This window comes from Pseudophryne corroboree, chromosome 5, assembly GCF_028390025.1.
Source record: "Pseudophryne corroboree isolate aPseCor3 chromosome 5, aPseCor3.hap2, whole genome shotgun sequence".
NCBI lineage: Eukaryota > Metazoa > Chordata > Amphibia > Anura > Myobatrachidae > Pseudophryne > Pseudophryne corroboree.
Window position 1 is genome coordinate 522,722,976 of NC_086448.1, and position 26,426 is coordinate 522,749,401.

At 47.0% G+C, this 26,426-nt stretch overlaps 1 protein-coding gene across 1 annotated transcript in view; it reads right to left on the bottom strand.

Annotated features, from left to right (window-relative positions):
• The window catches only part of BLOC1S5 (biogenesis of lysosomal organelles complex 1 subunit 5), a 192,802-nt gene that overhangs the window by 144,331 nt on the left and 22,045 nt on the right, over positions 1 to 26,426 (bottom strand). The window contains exon 2 of the mRNA XM_063923123.1: positions 26,132 to 26,214. Coding sequence (XP_063779193.1) covers positions 26,132 to 26,214 — 83 coding nt within the window. The remainder of the gene's footprint in view (positions 1 to 26,131; positions 26,215 to 26,426) is intronic.

Here is a 26,426-nt window from a genome sequence, read left to right on the forward strand (position 1 = left end):
TGTTGGTTTAAGCTATCCTTAGATGGCATAAAACTGCTTTGTGCCTAGAGACATTCTTACAGGAAAGATCTTCCGATCCATCTGCCACAGCCTCTGCCCGACTCCCGAATCGGACACTGTGCAGGCTCTTTGTAACATATTATTAACACCTCTGCTGGTAAGACATTTTTCATCACCATTAAATTTTCGGGTATATTCATTAGTCTGCCGAAAAGACGGCAGTTTTCGACTTTTTAAGGTCGAATCATGATTCGACCTATTCAATATAACCCAAAAAATATCGACAAGTCGATGAATTCGACGTGTCGAAAAGCACGTGGATCGGCGGAATAGCTGCCGATCCACATGCTTTTCGACCATCTCAGTCCGACTTTAAAAAAAGCCGAATGAGATGGGGACAGCAGCGCTGGAGATGGGGACAGGGTGAGCAGCGCTGGAGGACAGCTGCCGCTCACAGCAGCGTACACCCGGCTCCAGCAAGCGAGACCTCACTTGCTGGAGCCAGTTGGACGCTGCTGTGAGCTGTGGCTGTGAGAGAGGGGGAGACGGGGAGCGGCGGAGGCTGTGACAGGGGGGACGGAACGGCGGCTGTGACAGGGGGGACGGAACGGCGGCTGTGAGACAGGAGGGACAGGGGAGAGCCGCGGGCAGACGGGGGAGAGCAGCGCTACAGCAGCGGCTACATAGCTGCTGCTGTAGCGCTGCTCTCCCCCCCTCCCCCCCACGCGGCTCTCCCCCGTCTCCTCCCCCCCCCCCCCCGCATCTCAATTCGACTTTTGTAAAAGTCGAATTGAGATGTCTATTGAATAGGCCAGGTCAGATCCATTCCGACAAATGAATGTCGGAATGGATCCGACCTCAATTGAATATACCCCTTAGGCTCTTCTGGAGCGCCCTTTCTTCCTGTATACTTCAGCGTTATTTCATGTTTGCTGATCAAAAATAGTCCTCAGACAATACATTTGAAACAAGGCTGCTCTCAAAGTTTCAGAGCTTCTTCTGCAATACTTGCTACAGAAGACAGGGGTCACTGCACAGACAACCACGAGAACACCGCTACTGAATATGCAGCCTTTGTAAAAACCCTCACTTCCGTTATGCTTGCATGAGTAGAGTTTGGATATAAGTTTCTCTGCTAGTGTGTCACTACATTTGGTACTCCATTCCTAAAGCTGGGCATACACTATACAATTATCTGGTTGATTGTCATTTGCTCTCATCCATTACCAGATTTTCATTACAACCAGTCAGATTTGGTAGATGATCTGCCAGATAATCGTGTAGTGCAGTGGTTCTCAAACTGTGTGCCGTGGCACTGGGTTGCCTGAGAGCACTTGCAGGGGTGCTTTGGATTGGTGGGCCAGGACCAATTCAAATTATTTATGATTAATGTAGTAAACAAAGGCAGTGCTGGTGGCTGCCATTCATAAAATAAGTGGACAAACAGAAGCAAATCTTGTCCCTCGCCATATAATTGAACCCAATATTTTTTTCTAAATTTCTCAATAAGAAACTTCTGGCCTAGCGGTGCCGTGAAAAAAATTCTGATACTCTGGGGCGCCCAGATTCAAAAAAGTTTGGGAACCACTTGTGTAGTGTATGCCCAGCTTTAGATGAATATAATCTTAAGAACTTACCTGCCACTTTATTGAGTCTGTTGTGACACACAAGAGCTGCTCTCTAATTATGCTGGGCTTGAGTGTGGTATGTTAGGTAGATTAGACTTCGGTCGACAGTATCTAGGTCGACCACTATTGGGTCGACAGTAAGTAGGTCGACAGGGACTCTAGGTCGACATGAGAAAAGGCTGACAAGGAGTTTTTTTTTATTTTACTTTTTTTGGTGTCGTTTTCTCCGTACAGTGACCGGGAACTCCGGCACAGATTACCGTTCCCAATTGTAGTCCACGTGGATAGTAAAGTATGAAAAAGTTTTAATAAATGAAAAGACAAAATAAAAATAAAATAAAAAAAAGTGAAAAACTCATGTCAACCTTTTGTCATGTTGACCTACAAACCATGTCAACCTACTTACTGTCGACCAATAGTGGTCGACCTAGACAATGTCGACATAAAGACCGGCTCTCGCTGGGATTACAGTGTAGGATCTTTGCTATTTCATAAAATAACAGGATTGCTTCACTAGTGGAAAAAATGAGTTTCAAACAGCCAAAAATCTTCACTGCCACAGGTACACAATTTTTATACCATCCGACATCTGTGCAGAATGATAGCTCCCAAGCCTCAAGATTACACTTTCACCATTAAGGGGGGTACTCACGGAGCGATCGCTGCTTAAAATCTAAGCAATCTGACTAGATTGCTTAGATTTTAAGCAGTGATCTCGCCGTGTGTACCCCTCACAGCGATAGCGATGTGCAGCCCCGCGCATCGCTATCGCTGGTGCTAGATTGGCCTGCATGCAGGCCAATCTAACGGGTCGCTCACTTCACCCGCTGGGTGAAATGAGCCCCCCCCGCACACATTGCGCTGTTCTGAGTGGGGGGAGAGATGTGTGATGAGCGGTTCGCTCAGCACACATCTCTCCCCACATCTGCCAGTGAGTACTGGCCTTTACACTGACTTCTGTTTTGTCCCTCTCAAGGTTTATCATCCTCTCCTTGGAGTAATCAGCATGGTTCGCGTTATGCTTAGCAAGGTATGGATAAATAGAGGCACCTCCCACAATCCCCTTATCAGTGTTCATTGCCTAAGGGCCGCATAGTTACGTGACTATAAGCACACACATGGTGGCATCACTGTATGCGCATGAATGCAAACATGCTGCAGTCACTGGCTTAAATGTAAACTGCCCAGTGTGACTGTTTTCTGGATATGCTTAAAAAAAAAACCTCCACATTTTCAGCTGCATGTAGACTTCATGCCCCACTCTCTTAGCAGCTGAAGTGCTTCTTAAGCGTTGAATAATCCCCTATATGGATTTCACCAAGGTCTGAGCAAGGGATGTAAAGATATAATGTTTTCTTTTTCTACAAATTTACATGTAAATATGCTCCGAAGGATGCTTCGTAGTAAATAGATCTGGGAGCTGTAGACTGCATACAATTTGTTTTAATTAGATCTAATTGGTCCTCCATAGGTTATCAAAGAAAGCAAATATTTGTGAACGGGCATTCACAAGGTGATTGACAGGAAGAGGCCGTTTGTGGGTGGCAACTGACCATTTTCAGGGAGGGTCCGAAAAAACGCAGGTGGGCTCAAGCGTTTTCAGGTAGGGTATCGGACGTCAGCTCCAACCCCGATCAGCAGGATTCCATCGCACTTGATAAGTCCTGGGCTGCACAGAGATTGCACAAACTGATTTTTCTGCAGCTCTGCAACACATGCGATCGCACACTTGCACAGCGATTTTACCCTCCCTCTGATCGCAGGGCAGCAAAAAACGAATCTGAATTAGGCCCGAAGTCCAGAAGAAAACCTATGACATGTGCACGCTGACATGCACAGTTTTATTAGGGTTTAGACTTGCGTATAATGCTTTTTTGTATAGAAGTCATTTGCATTTTAGTATTCCTGGAGCTGAAGAAATACTTTTGTCATAGTTACCTTGATACATAAGCTGCACAGAACACATGGGCACATGAGCAGTTGTGGATAAAGTTAAACCATCCTTTTAGATTCATAAAGTGGCATTCATTATCACACGGTGGAGTCCAGCACATTGCAGAAGAGGAGTTCTGCAGGCCTGGAAAATGGTTCAAAAGAATCTTTACTACAAAGAGTATGAGCATTTCAATAAACCCTTAGTGGAATGAAACACAGACACAGCTGAACACTGGAATATTCGCTCACAACTGCACCTCACACAAACGTCTCAAAGGACATCTGTTTTGAACATGTGTGTCTGCTTTGCATGACCCGCCTTTCTGAGGTGAAGAATGTTAAAAGCCACATATAGAAATGCATTCTAACAAGATAAAAACAGGATAGTAAATCTGTCAGTAGCACATTAAAAATAATAGTCTACTACCATCTAGTGGTGTAACTCGACTGATGCAGCCTCTGTTAGCTTTTAATTATAGGCTTATTTTATAATGCAGGCAAAGTAGTGTGGAGAATTAGCTCAAGCACAGCAGTACGCAAAGTGCTTTCATGCAGTTCAGGAGACAGACGCAAATAATGCAGATTACTTTTGATAAAATAAAATAATTTATATAGCTAACACTGCAGGATAATGCCCCATACAAGGGTTTGTACTGTATAATTGACAAAACACAACTTGGAAGAAAGGGGACGCTTGGTTAATAAAAAGGCTAAATTTATCCAAAAATTACACAGCTTAGCTTACTGAGCTTAGTATGTTTAACAATCCAAGCAGGACGTCCTCCTTCCTGCGATACCTCCCTCTCAATATGCGTCTCATTCACTTGAATAGGAAGTTCAAATGTAAAGGGCTTTGGCAACCTGACCCAACTGGCCAGGAGAGAAAAAACAAAAACAGAATTGGGCGCTGATATTTGAATTAAACGCTAGCTGCACATTCCTGGGGCCTGGTTTGTAAGCCTCCAATTAATTTAAAACAAGAAAAAACAATCTGGAACAGCGCTTAGCATTTAATAAAAACTTTTTTTATTTTATTGTCTATAAAATTAAATAAAAAATAAAAGATAATAAATAAAAAATAATAATATATATATGAAATTGCGGGAATTATGCAATTATACAGTTACCGGCCGGATTTCTTATAATATACATTCAATATAATTATTTTAAAATTTCTTGCTGTGTGCAACAGTTGTGTATTATATACATATTAATTGTTTTATGGATTGAATGTATATTATAAGAAATCCGGCCGGTAACTGTATAATTGCATAATTCCCGCAATTTCATATATATATTATTATTTTTTATTTATTATCTTTTATTTTTTATTTAATTTTATAGACAATAAAATAAAAAAAGTTTTTATTAAATGCTAAGCGCTGTTCCAGATTGTTTTTTCTTGGCCAGGAGAGAGCATCGCTTGCTCTGAATTTTAGCAGCAATAACAAAAATGTTAAGTTCTAGATGGTGCGGCCTCTAGTAGGATAAAAATAGAATGGACAGGATGATTTGTATCAGGGGCATAGCAAGAACTTTGTGGGACCTTAGCAGGGACACCTCCCAATGCTTCTAGAGAGACACCTCTCCACAGTGGTTGTTCAATTTATTCCCCCCATAATATTGCCCTAGTTCATTTTATGCATAATACAGTAATAGTGTCCCATAGAAGTGCCCTAGTTCACATTATACCACAAGTTAAATTTTATGCCACATTGTATTTCCCACAGACCACAATTTGCCACATTGTAGCGCTGCCAGTACACATTATGCCACACGACACAGGGAGCACTGACCAACCAACTCCTACCTGAGGGAGATACTTCCTAATGCAGGACATTCTACTTTGAGTGGAGATCTTCTTAATGGGACAGCAAGTTCCACCCCATTCCCAGCTTTATAAAGGATGTAAACAAGGAAAGCCTAATATGCAACAGTTCCAGGCTCACTGATTAGCTCAGCTGTGGCTGTGACCATGAAACAGGATTGTGGGAATGTGGATCTTTACTGAGAGCAAGCGTCACAGTCCCCTTTTCAGAGATAGGCAATGAGCCAGACCCAATTTCTTAACCAGCAATATCGAGCACTCTGTAGATGATTGTATAAGCTGTGTCCAAGCCTCTAAATCTCATAGCAACTGCACCCCTTGCACCCACTAGCTACACCCATGATTGGTATGTTTTCCTCAGATATTGTGACAACAATAGGTACCCTAGAAAGAAAACACAATTGTAAATTTTTGGAACCTATTACAGCACTGACAGGATGCTTGAGGAAAAACACCTACCAACACAAAGCTTTTATACCCCAACATGGGAGACTTGAAGCCTGCAAAAAATAGGATTTTGGTACTTACCAGGTAAATCCTTTTCTTTGAATCCATAGGGGGCACTGGAGTACTCTTGGGATATGGATGGCTTCCGCAGGAACAAGGCACTGAATAATTAAATTTAGAACTCTCCTCCCCTCCATATCCCAGAGTACCTCAGTGTTTTTTACTGAGCCGAACAGGCGCTATAGAGAGGTTGACAATGGAGAAGTACATATAACATAACAGACAACAATAAAGTTGACACATAACGTGACTGACAACTAAACAGTTGGCACTATAACCGCTAGAACTTGAAACTTTGAACCAGTCGGTGAGAATGTGTTACCATAAGATCCCCTGAATATACCACAAACCAGGTAAAACTGCTCTGGGTGGGCGTCCAGTGCCCCCTATGGATTCAAAGAAAAGGATTTACCTGGTAAGTACCAAAATCCTATTTTCTTTTTCATCCACTAGGGGTCACTGTTGTACTCTTGGGACGTACCAAAGCTTCCCCCGTGGGCGGGAGAGCAGTTTGGCACCTGTAACACTAGGCGGCCAAAGCTAGATGCTAATGCCGCAAACGTATCAAACTTGTAAAAGCGCACAAACGTGCGCACTGATGACCACGTAGCCGCACGGCAAAGCTGCGTCGTAGAAGCCTAATGACCAGCTGCCCACGAAGTTCCCACAGAACGTGTGGAATGAGCTGTTACTGATGTAGGCGGCTGTAACCTAGCATGAAGGTAAGCCTGACGAATGGTCAGTTTAATCCATCTGGATAAGGTCTGCTTAGAAGCTGGCCAACCCATCTTGGCAGCATCATAGAGAACAAACAACGTATCCGTCTTACGAACTGTAGATGTTCGGGATACATAAACGCGTAATGCGCGTACCACATCCAAGGTTCCAGAATTTCCTGTCAACACAGGAACTACTATTGGTTGATTGATGTGAAAAGATGACACTACCTTTGGTAAGAAAGCGGGATTCGTCCGAAGTTCCGCTCTGTCATCATGAAACACCAAATACGGTGGCTTGCATGACAAGGCACCCAAATCTGAAACACGCCTTGCCGAAGCTAAGGCTAGTAGAAAAATTGTTTTCCAAGTGAGAATCTGCAGATGCGAGCCCGACCACTGTGTGAGCACATCCAGTTGAAAAGGACGTGAGTGAAATCTCTCGAACTGAAGCACTTCGAAAGCCGCCACCATTGTGCCTAAGAGGCGAATGCACAAATGTACCGAGACTGTGCGTGGCTTGAGCACTAATTGTACCAGATGACGAATGACCTGTACTTTCTGTTCTGGTATGTAAATTCTTTGATTTACCGTATCGAGAATAATACCTAGGAATTGAAGTCGTTGAGACGGAATCAGATGTGATTTCTTGAAGTTGACAATCCAACCGTGCTGAACCAGTACATTGTTTGTTAGCAACGCATGTTGGAGGAGCATCTGTTGAGACGGACCTTTGATGAGCAAATCGTCCAAGTACGGAACTATTATCACTCCCAGGGATCTGAGATGAGCTATCATCACAGACATCACCTTGGTGAATACCCGGGGCGCTGACGAGAGGCCAAACGGTAGAGCCTGAAACTGGTAATGGTTCTGCCGTATTGCAAACCGCAAGAACCTCTGATGAGGTGGCCAAATCGGAATGTGTAAGTACGCATCGTTGAGATCCAGTGCAATCATGAATTCCTGTGGCTCTAAACCTGCAATTACTGACCGCAGAGATTCCATCTTGAATCTGTAGTAAGTGACGTACTGATTGAGACCCTTTAAGTTCAATATTGGCCTGACCGAGCCATCCGGCTTTGGTACCACAAACAGACTGGAATAATAACCCTGACCTTGTTGGTGTACAGGGACCGGAATCAAAACTGCTGCATCCAGCAGAGACTGAATGGCAATTTGCAGAACCGCCCTCTTGTCGTCCGACAGAGGCAGTCCTGTCTTGAAAAACCGCAGTGGCGGGAGACAGTCGAACTCTATTTTGTAACCTTTTAACACTAAATTGCGGATCCACCCATCTGTGGATGTCTGGAGCCACGCCAACTGGAACGTCTGAAGGCGTGCTCCCACAATTGGAGATCCGAGATGGGCTGGGATCCCGTCATGCCACTGGCTTGTCGGTGACCTTAGCGTCCTGACGACTGGTGTTGGTTTGTTGGAAACCACGTCCTCGACCTTGTCTACCAGGCGTGGCTGTTCCTCTGCCACGCCCGCAAAAGGACTGAGGTCTAAAGGATTTGAACGCAGGTCCAGAGTATCTCCATCTAGGTACTATTGGAGGCAATGGTAAGAAAACAGACTTTCCTCCCGTGGCCTCAGAAATCCATTTGTCCAATTCAGGACCAAACAACTTCTCGCCACCGTAAGGTAACGCCTCTATACCTCTTTTGACCTCCGCTTGCCAAGAACGCAGCCAGAGTGCTCGTCGTGCTGTAACTAGCGACGATGAAAGGCGAGAAGTGAGCTGACAGACATCAGTAGAAGCTGTACATAGATAATCAGCAACTTCCCAGATTTGATCAGCGAGAAGTATAAGGTGATCCATACCATTAGCGCCTTAGTTACCCAAATGCCAACCAACCCAGGTCTAAGCAACACTCCTGCTGCTATATACATGGACTTTAGCATAGCTTCTATTTTACGGTCCGAAGGGTCTTTAAGCGTAGTAGCAGTTGGTACTGGTATGGTTAATTTCTTTGTAAGTTTAGACACAGACGAATCCACCAATGGCGGATTCTCCCATGTAGCGGTCACAGACTCTGGAAACGGGTAACTAGACTTAAATCTGCGAGGTATAGAAAACCGTTTATCCGGATTATTTCGTGTTTCTAGTAACATCTTATTAAGAGATTCCGAAACAGGAAAACACATTGGAGTTCTCTGTCGTTAATAAAGACGACCTCATCATTTGTCAGAGGCTCCTCAGTTTCTGTAAACTTCAGAGACTGACGCACCGCTCTGATGAGATTATCAATGCCCGGGCTGTCAAAATCGTCACTATCTGACTGCTGGTCTACTTCGCCCTCCTCACCGTCATCTTGCGCAAAGAGGTCTGGCATAGAATCGTCAGAATGCAACATAGCAGAAACTGGTAAATCATCAGACAAATGAAATTTATCCCTTCTACCCAAAGTGGACTTGGACTTTTCGTAAGGCTGAGACCCCTCCGGTAGTTCTAGCGGTCTCACCCTAGACTCAGATCTTGCCGCTTCCCTCTCTTGTCGAGCGGCGGCCAATTCTGATTGCAATCCAGCCAGGACATCTGCTAGCATAGCCCATGGAGGGTCCGGGGATGAAACCGGCTTTGAAACCGGAGCCGAACTTGTATTCGTAGCTGAATCCACAAAACATACTGTACATGTGGTAGATCCATCCGGTAACACAGTCTTACAGACATGGCAGTGAAACTGCTTTTTTGTTTTTGCTGGTGCCTTACTCATTATGCAGACAGACAACACAAAATACAAAGACAGACAACTTGCACGACTCAGTAAAATAGTACTAAGGTGTCTCTCTCTCTCTCTCTCTATATATATATATATATATATATATATATATATATATATCTGGCCAAGTGCAGTGCACGCCAGTCTATATGAAATTTGATCCCAAATTCCCACTAACACCCCTGCGCCTTCGGTGGAGTAGACATGTAGTACAGGAACTTCTGGAATCACAACAGGAAGAAACAGGAAGCATGGTTAAAATGGCCCCTCCCCCATGCTTACAGTATAAAACAAAGTGCAGATTATAACTTTTCCAAACAGATATAACCAGTGAATAATCCTGTTAAAAAAGGCTTAATAGCCTATCTATCTAATAATAAGAATTTACTCACCGGTAATTCTATTTCTCGTAGTCCGTAGTGGATGCTGGGGACTCCGTAAGGACCATGGGGAATAGAGGCTCCGCAGGAGACTGGGCACAACTAAGAAAGATTTAGGACTACCTGGTGTGCACTGGCTCCTCCCTCTATGCCCCTCCTCCAGACCTCAGTTAGGAAACTGTGCCCGGAAGAGCTGACACAATAAGGAAAGGTTTTGGAATCCCGGGTAAGACTCATACCAGCCACACCAATCACACCGTACAACTCGTGATACTAAACCCAGTGAACAGTATGAATAACAACTGAGCCTCTCAAACAGATGGCTCCAAACAATAACCCTTTAGTTAGGCAATAACTATATACAAGTATTGCAGACAATCCGCACTTGGGATGGGCGCCCAGCATCCACTACGGACTACGAGAAATAGAATTACCGGTGAGTAAATTCTTATTTTCTCTGACGTCCTAGTGGATGCTGGGGACTCCGTAAGGACCATGGGGATTATACCAAAGCTCCCAAACGGGCGGGAGAGTGCGGATGACTCTGCAGCACCGAATGAGCAAACTCAAGGTCCTCCTCAGCCAGGGTATCAAACTTGTAGAATTTAGCAAATGTGTTTGAACCCGACCAAGTAGCAGCTTGGCAAAGTTGTAAAGCCGAGACCCCTCTGGCAGCCGCCCAAGAAGAGCCCACTTTCCTCGTGGAATGGGCTTTGACAGATTTAGGATGCGGCAGTCCAGCCGCAGAATGTGCAAGTTGAATCGTACTACAGATCCAGCGAGCAATAGACTGCTTTGAAGCAGGAGCACCCAGCTTGTTGGGCGCATACATAATAAATAGCGAGTCAGTTTTCCTGACTCCAGCCGTCCTGGAAACATAGATTTTCAGGGCCCTAACTACGTCCAGCAACTTGGAATCCTCCAAGTCCTTAGTAGCCGCAGGCACCACAATAGGTTGGTTCAAATGAAAAGCTGATACCACCTTAGGAAGAAATTGGGGACGAGTCCTCAATTCCGCCCTATCCATATGGAAAATCAGATAAGGGCTTTTACATGACAAAGTCGCCAATTCTGATACACGCCTGGCCGAAGCCAAGGCCAACAGCATGACCACTTTCCACGTGAGATATTTTAGTTCCACGGTTTTAAGTGGCTCAAACCAATGTGACTTAAGGAAATCCAACACCACGTTGAGATCCCAAGGTGCCACTGGAGGCACAAAAGGGGGCTGAATATGCAGCAATCCTTTAACAAACGTCTGAACTTCAGGCAGTGAAGCTAGTTCTTTTTGGAAGAAAATCGACAGAGCCGAAATCTGGACCTTAATGGAACCTAATTTGAGGCCCATAGTCACCCCTGACTGTAGGAAGTGCAGAAATCGACCCAGCTGAAATTCCTCCGTTGGGGCCCTTCTGGCCTCACACCACGCAACATATTTTCGCCATATGCGGTGATAATGGTTTGCGGTCACCTCCTTCCTAGCTTTAATCAGCGTAGGGATGACTTCCTCCGGAATGCCCTTTTCCTTCAGGATCCGGCGTTCAACCGCCATGCCGTCAAACGCAGTCGCGGTAAGTCTTGGAACAGACAGGGTCCCTGCTGCAGCAGGTCCTGTCTGAGCGGCAGAGGCCATGGTTCCTCTGATATCATTTCTTGAAGTTCTGGGTACCAAGTTCTTCTTGGCCAATCCGGAACAATGATTATAGTTCTTACTCCTCTCCTTCTTATTATCCTCAGTACCTTGGTAATGAGAGGAAGAGGAGGGAACACATAAACCGACTGGTACATCCAGGGTGTCACTAAAGCGTTCACAGCTATCGCCTGAGGGTCCCTTGACCTGGCGCAATATCTTTTTAGCTTTTTGTTGAGGCGGGACGCCATCATGTCCACCTGTGGCCTTTCCCACCGGTGTACAATCATTTGGAAGACTTCTGGATGAAGTCCCCACTCTCCCGGGTGGAGGTCGTGTCTTCAGAGAAAGTCTGCTTCCCAGTTGTCCACTCCGGGAATGAACATTGCTGACAGTGCTAACACATGATTTTCTGCCCATCGGAGAATCCTTGTGGCTTCTGCCATCGCCATCCTGCTTCTTGTGCCGCCCTGTCGGTTTACATGGGCGACCGCCGTGATGTTGTCTGACTGGATCAGCACCGGCTGGTGTTGAAGCAGGGGTCTTGCCTGACTTAGAGCATTGTAAATGGCCCTTAGTTCCAGAATATTTATGTGTAGGGAAGTCTCCTGACTCGACCATTGTCCCTGGAAGTTTCTTCCCTGTGTGACTGCCCCCCAACCTCGAAGGCTGGCATCCGTGGTCACCAGGATCCAGTCCTGTATGCCGAATCTGCGGCCCTCTAGAAGATGAGCACTCTGCAGCCACCACAGCAGCGACACCCTGGCCCTTGGAGACAGGGTTATCAGCCGATGCATCTGAAGATGCGATCCGGACCACTTGTCCAACAGATCCCACTGACAGATCCTTGCATGGAACCTTCCGAATGGAATTGCTTCGTAAGAAGCCACCATCTTTCCCAGGACTCGCGTGCAGTGGTGCACCAACACCTGTTTTGGTTTTAGGAGGTCTCTGACTAGAGATGACAACTCCTTGGCCTTCTCCTCCGGGAGAAACACTTTTTTCTGTTCTGTGTCCAGAACCATCCCCAGGAACAGTAGACGCGTTGTAGGAACCAGCTGTGACTTTGGGATATTCAGGATCCAGCCGTGCTGTTGTAGCACTTCCCGAGCTAGTGCTACTCCGATCAACAACTGTTCCCTGGACCTCGCCTTTATAAGGAGATCGTCCAAGTACGGGATAATTAAAACTCCCTTTTTCCGAAGGAGTATCATCATTTCGGCCATTACCTTGGTAAATACCCTCGGTGACGTGGACAGACCAAACGGCAACGTCTGGAATTGGTAATGACAGTCCTGTACCACAAATCTGAGGTACTCCTGGTGAGGAGGGTAAATGGGGACATGCAGGTAAGCATCCTTGATGTCCAGTGATACCATGTAATCCACCTCGTCCAGGCTTGCAATCACCGCCCTGAGCGATTCCATCTTGAACTTGAACCTTCTTATATAAGTGTTCAAGGATTTTAAATTTAAAATGGGTCTCACCGAACCGTCCGGTTTCGGTACCACAAACATTGTGGAATAGTAACCCCGTCCTTGTTGAAGGAGGGGTACAGGAGGGGTACCTTGACTATCACCTGCTGCGAATACAGCTTGTGAATTGCCTCCAGCACTGCCTCCCTGTCTAGGGGAGCTGTCGGCAAGGCAGATTTGAGGAAACGGCAAGGGGGAGACGTCTCGAATTCCAGCTTGTACCCCTGAGATACTACTTGTAGAATCCAGGGATCCACCCTTGAGCGAGCCCACTGGTCGCTGAAGTTCTTGAGACGGGCCCCCACCGTACCTGGCTCCGCCTGTGGAGCCCCAGCGTCATGCGGTGGACTTAGAGGAAGCGGGGGAGGACTTTTGTTCCTGGGAACTGGCTGTATGTTGCAGCTTTTTCCCTCTACCTCTGCCTCTGGGCAGAAAGGACGCGCCTCTAACCCGCTTGCCTTTCTGGGGCCGAAAGGACTGTACCTGATAATACGGTGCTTTCTTTGGCTGTGAGGGAACATGGGGTAAAAATGCTGACTTCCCAGCTGTCGCTGTGGAAACGAGGTCCGAGAGACCATCCCCAAACAACTCCTCACCCTTGTAAGGCAAAACTTCCATGTGCCTTTTAGAATCTGTATCTCCTGTCCACTGCAGAGTCCACAATCCTCTCCTGGCAGAAATGGACATTGCGTTTATTTTAGATGCCAGCCGGCAAATATCCCTCTGTGCATCTCTCATGTATAAGACTGTGTCTTTAATATGCTCTACGGTTAGCAATATAGTGTCCCTGTCTAGGGTATCAATGTTTTCCGACAGGGAATCTGACCACGCAGCTGCAGCACTGCACATCCATGCTGAAGCAATAGCCGGTCTCAGTATAATTCCTGAGTGTGTATATACAGACTTCAGGATAGCCTCCTGCTTTCTATCCGCAGGCTCCTTTAGGGCGGCCGTGTCCGGAGACGGTAGTGCCACCTTTTTTGACAGACGTGTGAGCGCTTTATCCACCCTCGGGGATGTCTCCCAACGTGACCTGTCCTCTGGCGGGAAAGGGTACGCCATTAGTAACTTTTTAGAAATTACCAGTTTCTTATCGGGGGAAGCCCACGCTTCTTCACACACTTCATTTAATTCATCAGATGGGGGAAAAACCACTGGTAGCTTTTTCTCCCCAAACATAATACCCTTTTTTGTGGTACCTGGGGTAATATCAGAAATGTGCAACACATTTTTCATTGCCGTAATCATATAACGAGTGGCTCTATTGGAATGTACAGTAGTCTCATCGTCGTCGACACTGGAGTCAGTATCCGTGTCGACATCTGTGTCTGCCATCTGAGGTAGTGGGCGTTTTAGAGCCCCTGATGGCTTTTGAGACGCCTGGGCAGGCATGGGCTGAGAAGCCGGCTGTCCCACATCTGCTATGTCGTCAAACCTTTTATGTAAGGAGTTGACACTGTCGCGTAATTCCTTCCACATGTCCATCCATTCAGGTGTCGACCCCGCAGGGGGTGACATCACATTTATCGGCACCTGCTCCGCCTCCACATAAGCCTCCTCATCAAACATGTCGACACAGCCGTACCGACACACCGCACACACACAGGGAATGCTCTGACTGAGGACAGGACCCCACAAAGTCCTTTGGGGAGACAGAGAGAGAGTATGCCAGCACACACCAGAGCGCTATATAATGCAGGGATTCACACTACACACAGTGATTTTTCCCCTATAGCTGCTATAATACACAGTTTGCGCCTAAATTTAGTGCCCCCCCTCTCTTTTTTACCCTATTGAGCCTGGAAACTGCAGGGGAGAGCCTTGGGAGCGTCCTTCCAGCGGAGCTGTGAGAGGAAATGGCGCCAGTGTGCTGAGGGAGATAGCCCCGCCCCCTTCTCGGCGGACTTCTCCCGCTTTTTTCAGGATATTTTTGGCAGGGGATTTTACACATATATAGTCTTACTGACTATATTATGTGTTTTTTTGCCAAGCTAAGGTACTCTTATTGCAGCCCAGGGCGCCCCCCCCCCCCCCCCCCAGCGCCCTGCACCCATCAGTGACCGGAGTGTGTGGTGTGCATGGGGAGCAATGGCGCACAGCTGCAGTGCTGTGCGCTACCTTAATGAAGACCGGAGTCTTCAGCCGCCGATTTCCTGGACGTTCTTCTTGCATCTGGCTCTGCAAGGGGGACGGCGGCGCGGCTCCGGGACCGGACGACCGAGGCTGGGCCTGTGTTCGATCCCTCTGGAGCTAATGGTGTCCAGTAGCCTAAGAAGCCCAAGCTAGCTGCAAGCAGGTAGGTTCGCTTCTTCTCCCCTCAGTCCCTCGTAGCAGTGAGTCTGTTGCCAGCAGATCTCACTGAAAATAAAAAACCTAAATATACTTTCTTTTCTAAGAGCTCTAACTGAGGTCTGGAGGAGGGGCATAGAGGGAGTAGCCAGTGCACACAAGGTAGTCCTAAATCTTTCTTAGTTGTGCCCAGTCTCCTGCGGAGCCGCTACCCCATGGTCCTTACGGAGTCCCCAGCATCCACTAGGACGTCAGAGAAAAACCATGCAGCGTTCTGCTGCTGCTATGGGCACACTTCTCCCCCCTTGTGTGTGTGCTCCCCCCCCGGGTGCTCCGTGTACCGCTGTCCATTACACGGAGCCGGGGCTTACATGCGGGGAGCTGAGGTAGAGGGAGCCGGGGAGCGGTAGCGGGAGCCGGGGAGCGCGCTGCATAGAGACACAGATGCGTCAACAATCGGCGTGTTTTCCCATTTTTTCCTATCCACCTCAGGGAAAGGAAATGCCACTTGTACCCTTTAAGGGACCTGGAATTTTTTCTCAGGGTTTTCCCATGGTTTTTCAAATATAGCATTCAATTCCTTTGACGCAGGGAAGGCTAGCAAGGCTTTTCTTTTTGTGTGGTATCAGTAACATTTAACACATCCCTGATAGCCTCTATGAACAATTGCACCCCCTTTGCAAGATATGCGGACCCCCGCAACACATCCCCCACCATCTGTAGTGTCAGAATCGGTATCTGTGTCGTCTTGTGTGACATGCACAGGCGCACATTTGTGGGTGTATATAGCGGGGAGTCCTGAGGTACCAGAACCGGGCCATACTGCCATAGAGATCTGTAATACCTGGGTTGCAGATTCATTACCTGCAACCCTGTTAGAAATCTGAGAAATCCAAAATTTGATAGAGGAAAACCACTCTGGTTCCCTTGCTGGTATCTGTGCCAAACCAGTGCTATCCTGATTACATGGAATGGGATCATCCTGGGAGGATAAATCCTCTGCCGCATATGACACAGTGTCCCTGGACATAGCTAAAGGAGACCACCAAACAATACACACACACACACACACACGCACGCACGCACGCACGCACGCACACACACACACACACACACACACACACACACACACACACACACACACACGTGGGGGTAGACAGAGTTTCCCCAACAAGAATGGCAAGAGAGACACAGAGATCGGAGCCAACCCACACACAGCGCTTAGAGCAAAGGGAGACCCCTTGTCAGTACAGACTGTGTCCCTTAATAGGAGACACAGTCATTTTACAGCCTCCCCTCCCTTCTACAACCCCCTGGTACCGTATAGTTGCTGTGGAGGGACCTGTTCTTTCATCCAGAGCTGTGCAGGCAGGAAAATGGCGCTGGAACGCTGCTGGGCTGCTCTGAGAAGCTCAACCCCCTTAATGGCGCTGTCTTCCCGCTCTTCAAGAATTATACTGGCCTGAGGTAAAACGTGCTGGCTGAGATCCGCGGACCCCGACAGACTTGTGGACCAGTGTGGGGGTAAGCGCTGGCCCAGGGCGCCCCTCACAGCGCCGCACCATGTGCCTCTGAACCTTCACAGAAGCGCAGCTAATACTGCGCTCCCTCCCCGTTGCTGCCATCTTCACACCGGCCCCCCGCTTGCTAGGGGGGTCAGTGTCTCCCTCACCACTCTTCAGCTCTGTAAGGGGTTGGAGGCATGCTGCTGGGGTTAGCGGTCCCCTGTGGCAGAGACCGATCCGCCCCCTCTGGAGCTTTGTGTCCAGTCAGCGGAGACAGTGGCTCAGACCCAGAGGCGTCACTTACATGTTTGACACCCGGTGCGGCTCCTGGTCAAAAAGGGGCGTGGCTTCGCGGGTGCCGTCAGAAGGGGCGTGGCTTTGCGATATGGGGGTGTGGTTGCGCTGCACGTGGGCGTGGCTTCGCTTCCCGACCCCCGTTTCCGTGACTAAGGGGGTGCGGGAGGTGCTGGCTGACCCCGGAGACTGCAGAGTCGGCTTCTTCACAGTGACAGAAGTCGGGCACTGCACGTAATGTTACAGTGCAGTACCCGGCTCCTGTCACTGAGCAGGAGCCGACACTTTGGTGACACCCCTCGGTGGTTGACACCCTGGTGCGGGCCGCACCCCCCGCACCCCGGTTGTGACGCCACTGTTCAGACCCCGCAGGGAGGACACTGCTCCCCCACTTAGTCCCTCGTTGCAGGCAGGCTGTTGCCAACAGCCTCCTGTAAAAAAATAAACTCTAAAAACAACTTTTACTAGAAAAGCTCGGGAGAGCTCCCCTAGCTGTGACCAGCTCCTCTGGGCACATTTTCTAAACTGAGTCTGGTAGGAGGGGCATAGAGGGAGGAGCCAGCCCACACTCTCAAACTCTTAAAGTGCCAATGGCTCCTGGTGGACCCGTCTATACCCCATGGTACTAATGTGGACCCCAGCATCCTCTAGGACGTAAGAGAAAAGGGTTTACCTGGGTACAGTGACCAGGGAATCCAACCCGGCTAGCTTGCAGGGTTAATCCCAGGAAAGACCCGGGTCACAGTGCAGTCCTAATGGGTAAGCTTGGTTGATGTGATCAGACACGAATTTGGGGAGAGCTAGTGTTAGGAGATGATCTTAGCTCCAAGCGCCGGTGGCTGCTCATATGTCCAGTGCCGTCGCTGACCTGGTAGGGGTCTCAGCCGTATCGCACCCAGGTTGGACCTGTATACAAAATCCTGGGTGCGACCCAGCATTTTTAGTGTAAAAGGGGTATACAGATGTGTTCTCATACATCTTCTCTCAATACACCATGCAGCGAGGGATGCCTGGCACGAGTGAGCTGACAAGTCCCATGGAGCTCTGATAATATTTGGGGTCTTTTTTGCATCGATATGCGAATATCGTACCCATCCCCATTATAATTACCCTATACTGCAGCAGTCACCCACGATTGGGCTGCACTAATTACCATTTACCATATGCAGCAGCCATGCACTGCAATATAATTAAGTCATCCTGCTGTTACAGTAGAAGAATACATGTGAACTACCTCAGTACACTACTGTTTGACGTTTAATGAAATGATGTATTGCACTGATCTAAATATCCTACAGTTTAAATTGGAGTCTATATAAAATGCATGCAAAATATACATTTGTCATTTATGAAGGCATCGGATACTAGTAAAAGAGAGGAGTCTGAGTTGAGGGCATTCCCAACCTCTGCCCTCAAATCACACTACAGTAAGTGCAGGTTTTAGCGATATCCAGGCTTCAGCATAGATGGTTACATCAAAATAACTGAGGTACCATACTACTTAAGTCACCTATGCTCAAACATGGATATCACTAAAACCCGGACTGTTAAAGACCGACATAGCTGGACATTTCATAAAATGAGTCAATACAATTGAAGGATTATGATGCCCACGTATTCACATTCATCCAGTATAAAGATGTGTCATCTTGGGGGCGTGGCCTAGCTAGGCATGAAGTGAGACGCTGGTCTGATAGCTCCCTGGCCCATTCATCCTGATTCTGCCCCTGCTGCACTTCATTTCTTGTACCTGAACCTGTGCATGAAGACAGTGCTCAGTGTGGGGTCCCCAAATTGCTTTCTGCCTGTGTGCTCCTCTCTCAAACCTGGGACTATGGGTGGTTTGTGTGTGCACCCGGCACAATTTTCTGAGTGGAACGGAGCGCTCTGGTCTCCCTCCTGCGCTCCCCGCCTGACTCTTCCTGCCACTGGTATCTCCGTGCGGGGCTCCCCTCGCTCACCCACCCAGTATTTGTTGAGGCTGGTGCGGGGTCCCACTGGAGTGTATGCTGCGGCAGGGTTCCGGCGGCCTCTCCGTCCTCCCTGGCTGATTGTGCTTGTGGCCGGCCGCTGCTCCTTCCTACTGGGGCTGGCTCTAGATCCTGCTGTTTGTGTGCTGCTGGGTCCTGGAGGCACTGAACGCCATTCTTGAAATAAGGCTGCCTGACCCTGCACAGCACTCCATGGCCTCAGGCTGCTCACTGCTCCTCCTGCTGCTGGTGGACCTCAAGGACTGCTCCTGCCCTCTGGTGCTCCTTGGCTGCTGGGTAGGATAGGTGTGGACACTGGTTACCCTTTCTCTTATCTGTGTGGATGGGTTTTGGCTTACTCCTGCTCCCCATCTGTCTTTGATTGTTATAAGACACTGCCCTGTTTATTGCCATCAATCTCTGGCTTCTGACCCTTTGGTGCCTCTATACAACCTTGCTACCAATATATTATCATCACTGGGTTATTGGTGGTCTGAAGGTGTAGCCGATCTGCTGGGGAGTGTTTGATAAGAACTGCATGGGGTGACCAGACAATGGCTTCTTCCACGCCATCGTCTCCATCTCATACCGACTCCTGTTCCCCCCTCTCCCGCTATGGCTGCTTCTTCTGAAGTTACTATGTCTTAGCTTCTGCAGGCTATCACTGACTCTGAAAAGCGCCTTGCGAGAGGGTAGCGGAGGTTCATGTCGACATCTCTCTCATTCGTCAGGATATGCAAAAGCTCCATGACAGAATTGGAGAGACAGAAAACCGCATTTCGACTTTGGAAGATTCCTATACCGCCATTCTGAACAGTCTTTCCTCTCTGGATGTCGGCATGTAAGCTTAAGCTTACCGATATTAAAAGGACATCTCTGGAGAAATAACATTCGCTTGGTGAGTCTCCCCGAAAAAGCTGAGGGATCTCAGCCTGACATTTTTTGGAATCCTGGTTGCTGTCTCTGGGCCTAATTCAGGTTGGATCGCAGTAAGCGACCTGAACCGCAAATTCTGAGACAAAGATGTGGAAAATGCGATCGCCTCTGCCTGTCAATCAGGAAGAGGTGGTCGCGGGGTGGGGGTGGGGGGCAACACTCCGTTTCCAGGGAGGAGATGGAGCGTTGCTGGGGAGGTGTGGCGCGAACGGGGTGCGGAGGTGGGCAGAAGGGGGCGTGATCGCGGCGGCTGCGTGACGCCCCCATCGGGAAGATGGCTGCAGGCCTCCTGCGGCCGCCGGCAGGAGGCTTCCTTAGTTTCTGCTAACAAGCAGAAATTGCGATGCATTCGCTTGTTCAACAGAGGGGGGGGGGAAGGAGGCTCCGGTCAGCATGCTGGGCGGCCTTGCCCAGCGATAGGCGGCCCCCAGCATGCGCTCCAAAGGACTGCTAATTAACAGAGTTTGCAATACTTACTGAATTAGGCCCTCTATTTGGCAAAGACTCCTTCACTCCGCAATTCGCTGTTGAAAGGTCCCACAGCGTGCCTACTCCCCCTCTCCCTCCTGGCGCACCTCCCCAGACTTTCATCGACAAATTCCTCCACTACAAGGATAGAGATGGTGTACTCTGCCTTGCCTGACTTCAGTGGCCCCTGGAACATGGAGGTCAGATGGTTGCTGCATTTCAAGACTTCCTGGCTGTTTAAAAATCCCGCTCAAAGTTTACACAAGTGAAGCAATGGTTACGGGATCGTCAATTGCAATACTCAATGCTGTTTCCTGCCCGTCTTCGTGTGGTGGCTGGTAATCATATCCACTTTTCTGACAATCCCCAATCTGCCTCAGCCCGGATTGATATGAAACCGATGCCGCAGGCTGCTCCACCCTGATGGGACTGCTACTCATGTCTGTAATATACTTGTTTCAGGTTGTATGATGGTACTTTTGTGGAATAACTATTTTATGTTGCTCTAGAGAGTCAGCACCTAGACTTTCCTATACTGTAGTGGCCAGTACTCTAGCCTCTCCTGTATATGGGTCTGTCTGCTCATTATCACTAAACTTACACCGGTGTGATTGGTTGATAGCTGGGGGCTCCTTGTCCATAGGCTATGGGATTAGCTGCCCCGTGTTTAAAGTGTAGTTAAAGTTTCATTTTCTCTTGACTCTTTCTTGGAGTCGTTATTCAGATTTTGGGACTAGGAATACCTATGTTTGGGAGGGTATATGGGGTGGACGGAGTTGGGGTTTTATTATTTTTCTGACCTATGTTTGTTTATGGTTTTCTTTTTTCTGCATTTCTTGAATGGTACTTAATCTCTAATATGTGTATGTGGAAGGTGTTCGTCTGTGTGCTGGGGCGTACTGAGCTCTGGGAACTGCTTTTCTTATTTTCACTGTGTTATAATGGTACATATTATCTAGTGGAACGTTAGGGGCCTTCATGATAAGGTTAAGCGCTCCTTGGTCCTGAACAGCTCAAGTCTCATTGCCGGGGGTTAGTATGATTATTAGAAACTCACTTAGTGGGTAGTCGTGTACTCTCTCTTTCATTCTAATTTCAGAGGTGTGTCAATTTTGATTCATAAGAATATGGGTTTTGTTTGTCTGAGGGTGCACATTGATCCACTGGGTTGCTATGTTTTCTTAGCTGGTACTATCCACAATACCCCTTACTCCTGGCGATTTATATTCCCCCTCCTTACAACTGTGGTATCTTGGTTAAAGCGTGTACGTTTATGCAGGATTTTCCTTCAACACCGGTTGTCTCTATTGGTGATTGCAACGCTGTTATGCATGAGGATTTGTATACATGGAGGTCTGGTTCTCAGATTACACTGGGAGGCACTACTGACTGCACACTTGGTTTCTGAGCTGGGTCTCCTGGATGTGTGGCGCCTACAGTTCCCCTCAGTTAAATGCTACTCCTGTTTTTTCTAGCTCATTTGGTGTATTTTCCCATATAGATATGGCTCTTTTGGCTCTGGGGATCTCGGATCACTCCCCAATACTTCTATCTTTAGACTTTGCTATCCCTAGGGGGGGCGTTCTTTTGGAGATTTAATCCCTTCTAGCTGTCTCAGATGGGTGCTGCCTCCGAGTTGTTAGCTCTATGGGGGGGAATTTTTTGTGAACAACCCAGTGTGTGATAATGTCCCTTTCAAAGCCTAAGAGGCTCCTTGATAGCTAGAGTTGCCCAAATGAAAGTTTTTAATAAAAAGTCTGAGGAGGAGTTGGAGAAGCGGAGCTTGGAGCCGGAGCAGGTCTATTTGCGTAGTGGACTCTTGGCTGACCAGGTAGAGTGGTTCGTCGTACATAAACGATGGACAGACTTTCTCCTGGATAAATCTAAAACGGAACTTGCTTTTCCGGGTGCATGATTTTTAATGGGATAAGACGGGTAAAATGTTAGCTTATTTGTCTAGAGTGAAATTCTCCCCTACCACTGTGGATGGCTTGAAGCGAGCGGATGGTACCATGTGTGTGGACACTCCTTCTATTGCAGCTAGTTTATGTCTATGTATTTAGGTGAGATTGTATTCCCAGTGCTCTGTTCAGATTCCCTGCAATTCTTGGGAGAGTTATTTTACATTGGAGGAGGTGGGGATAACAATTCGATCCTTTCCTAATAACAAAGCTCCTGGAGTGGATGGTCTTCCCATTGAACTTTATAAAACGCATTTACATTTTTTTGCATCCAAGCTACTGGAAATTTTTAATTCTTTATTAGACGCTGGCTCTCTTCTCCCTTCTATGGCAGGAGCATTGGTGGTGTTACTTCCAAAGCCGGGAAAGGATCCCTGTCTGCATGACTCGTATTGTCCTATCTCCTTGTTCTCCACTGATATCAAAATCCTGGCAAAATTATTAGCCCTACGCCTTAATTCTGTAGTACTTGAAATAGTGCATAGAGACCAAACTGGCTTTATGCCGGGCAGGTCTACTGCCCTTAATCTGCGCCGTCCATTTACATATATGCAATTGGCTTGTGAGGAGATGGATGATGCGGTTATTGTATCCCCGGATGCTGCCCATGCTTTCGATTCCGTGGAATCGATTTATCTTTGGGAAGTACTGGCTATTTTTGGTTTGGGCCCAAATTTTATTGCATGGGTTAAACTTTACTATTCTTTCCTGGCTGCTAGGATAAATGTTAATGGCTACACCACTGACTCTTTTTTTGCTGGAGAGAGGTACACACCAGGGTTGTCCCTTGTCCCCTTTGCTTTTCGCACTGGCGATAGAACCCCTGGCATGTAATATATGAGCCTCCTCTGCTATTAAAGGAATTCGAGTTATAGACTGTGAGGAAAAGATTGGCTTATATGCCGATGATATTATTCTCTTTATCTGAAATGCCCCATTCTTTGCATTTGGCTTTTTATTCAGGAAATCACATTAATTGGGATAAGTCGGTGGTGTTTCCATTTCTTCCATCTACTCTGCAGCCCCCCACTTATTACTTCCCCTTGAGATGGTGTTCCCAATTTAAGTATCTTGGTATTCAAATCTCCCATTCCCCTGCTGACTTTATTGCATAGAATTTAACCCCCCAAACTGTACGATTACGGGAAAAATCCCGGGTCTGGCAGACGCTTCCTTTATCTGTTACGGGGCGGGTGAACCTTGTAAAAATGATTGTTCTGCAGAAATTTTTAGATATATTACATAATGCCCCAAACTATATCCCTATCTCGCAATTTCAATTGATTTTTCTTTCTATCATTTCCTTTATTTGGGGTTCTAGACAGGCCCGTACTGCTGTTAGAACATTGTATAGGCCTAGTCACGAGGGGTACTTGTCCCTACCGGATTTGCATCTGTATTATGTAGCTGCTCAGCTGGCACAGTTGGGGGAAGTGGGTCACTCCTGGAAATTATGGTGACCTCCCTGTGAGGGGATTCTGGACGACTTATAGATATTCCCTTGGCTTCTCGACCTTATCGTAAATTTTAGTTGTTTTTTTTTTTTGTGCACCCCTAGATCATAGCATATGCCGATCTACCCTCCTAGATGTGGTGTTGTTGTTATTCCTGTGCTGTTATTCCACTGCTGTATTTGTATTATCCTCCATGTTTATAATAACTGTATTTGTTAGGCTCTGTGATGTATGAACCACTGTTGCCTGCCTGAATTCATTCTTAAAGACTTGGACCTTGGCCAAGAAATGCACAATTCGTTTGTTTGAATGTGTTTGTTTGTATATTTTCATAAACTCAATAAAACATACATGATTTAAAAGAAAAAAAGAAGATGTGTCCTCTTAAGGTGTGTACCCATGGTGAGATCCCTGCTATGTCCAATATTGACTATGCGATTTCCCTTGAACTCCCCCAGAGCCCAGATAGCACAGATTTTGACTATCTGTGCTTGAGATTTTGTCTATGTACGATTTTGACTAAGTGCCAATTTTGACTACACTCTGTACTAGATAGTACACTAGATAGTCAAGATTGACTTGCCTGCACAGTCTATCTAGCCTTACGATACAGACCCCACAGGAGCTTGCATCGGGATCAAATCTGTATCGCAAGCTGCCTGACACCTTGAGATATGCACTAACTTTTCATGAGATTTTGACTATATAGGCAAAATCTTACAGATTTCTCTCACCGTGTGTACACACCTTTACACTGTGGTTCAGTCGTGTCTAACAGCCCCTCTCGTCATGCCAGATCCCAGGCTGCTCAGTCACGTGTCTTCTCGCTCAAAATGCACATCTTATTCGCATAAATAAAACTGGAAGAGAAAAAGCTACTCTGCTAGACTACCCTGATCAATCTGATGTGCAACATTTGTACACGTGTTGTGCTTCATCTGTGGGTTTGCCTGTGTTTTAAACTAATTCCTGTGTAGTTAAAGGGCCTAATTCAGATCTGACTGCAGCAGCAAATTTGTTAGCTAATGGGCAAAACCATGGGGGTAATTCCAAGTTGATCGCAGCAAGAAATATTTTAGCAGTTGGGCAAAACCATGTGCACTGCAGGGGGGGCAGATATAACATTTGCAGAGAGAGTTAGATTTGGGTGGGTTATTTTGTTTCTGTGCAGGGTAAATACTGGCTGCTTTATTTTTACATTGCAATTTAGATTGCAGATTGAACTCACTACACCCAAATCTCTCTCTTTCTGCACATGTTAAATCTGCCTCCCCTGCAGTGCACATGGTTTTGACCAACTGCTAACAAAATTCCTGCTGCGTTCAACTTGGAATTACCCCCCATGTGCACTGCAGGGGGGGCAGATATAAAGTGCAGAGAGAGTTAGATTTGGGTGGGGTGTGTTCAAACTGAAATCTAAACTGCAGTATAAAAATAAAGCAGCCAGTATTTACTAGAGATGAGCGGATTCGGTTTTACTCGGTTTTACTCGGTTCTCAAAACCGAATCTTATTGGCTCACGGATGTCACGTGTTTTGGATAGCCAATAAGATTCGGTTTTGAGAACCGAGTAAAACCGAGTAAAACCGAATCCGCTCATCTCTAGTATTTACCCTGCACAGAAACAAAATAACCCACCCAAATCTAACTCTCTCTGCAAATGTTATATCTGCCCACCCTGCAGTGAACATGGTTTTTCCCATTAGCTAACAAATTTGCTGCTGCAATCAGATCTGAATTAGGCCCAAAGTCTCAGCCCAGCATTTTTAGCACACAGTGGGCGGTATCCTATTAGCAGCGGTTCTTTCCTGCTGCTAATAGGATCGCCGGGGGCTAACCTAATAGCCCCGATGCCAACATTGTTTTCTCCCAGGCACCCCGAAGCATAATCCGCGATAATGGATCACCGAGGCCGCAAAAACACATGGGATCCTATGTGTTATTGCACGATCGCGGGTTCAATTTCAGCTGATAAAAACAACCTCTAAGTGGATACCATCGGTCATTAATTGCAATATCCAGCCGTTTTAACCGTCCGAAAGTGCTTTGGGGCTAATAGGATACCACCCTGTGAGTGGTGTTTCACTGCATCTGTGATGCGAATAGGATGCAAAATGTAAAGAAAACTATAGTGCGCTGCGCCCTTAGGAGCGAGCGTCACACGCCATGGGGCATATACGTGTAGATGCTAGGTGTATGATGACCCATCTGTAATTTGCTTTTGGAACTGAAAGGTTAATTTTGCTGAAAAGCCAAAAGTTTCATTACTCCGTATAGTTAGCCATTAGCAACACACCCGTTGCAAACTAACCATTTCTGTATTGAGATACCTTTGATAATATTTTACAAAACTCATACTAAACATGCCAAGTACAGTGTTGCAGATAAAAGGTTTTGCGGTAACAAGAGATAACAGTAGTATGACTAACCTCAAACTCCTTAATGAAGTACCGGGTTTCACCCTGAATGACTGGCCGGTGATCCAGCAGTCGAGAATGTATTTCTCCAACATCTGTAAAATGATTGGACAATGACCATTTAATGCAAGTGTCAATCAAAATGAAAAAACAAACAAAACAAAAACCTTTCATCCGTTAGCTGCCTTTCCACTTATAATGACCTCTATAGGAGAGTCTGCACTTTATTGTTCTGATCAATGACTAAAGGTGCATACACACTAGGCGATTTTGAGCTCAAAGTAGCTCACTTTTGGCGTTCTGAGAT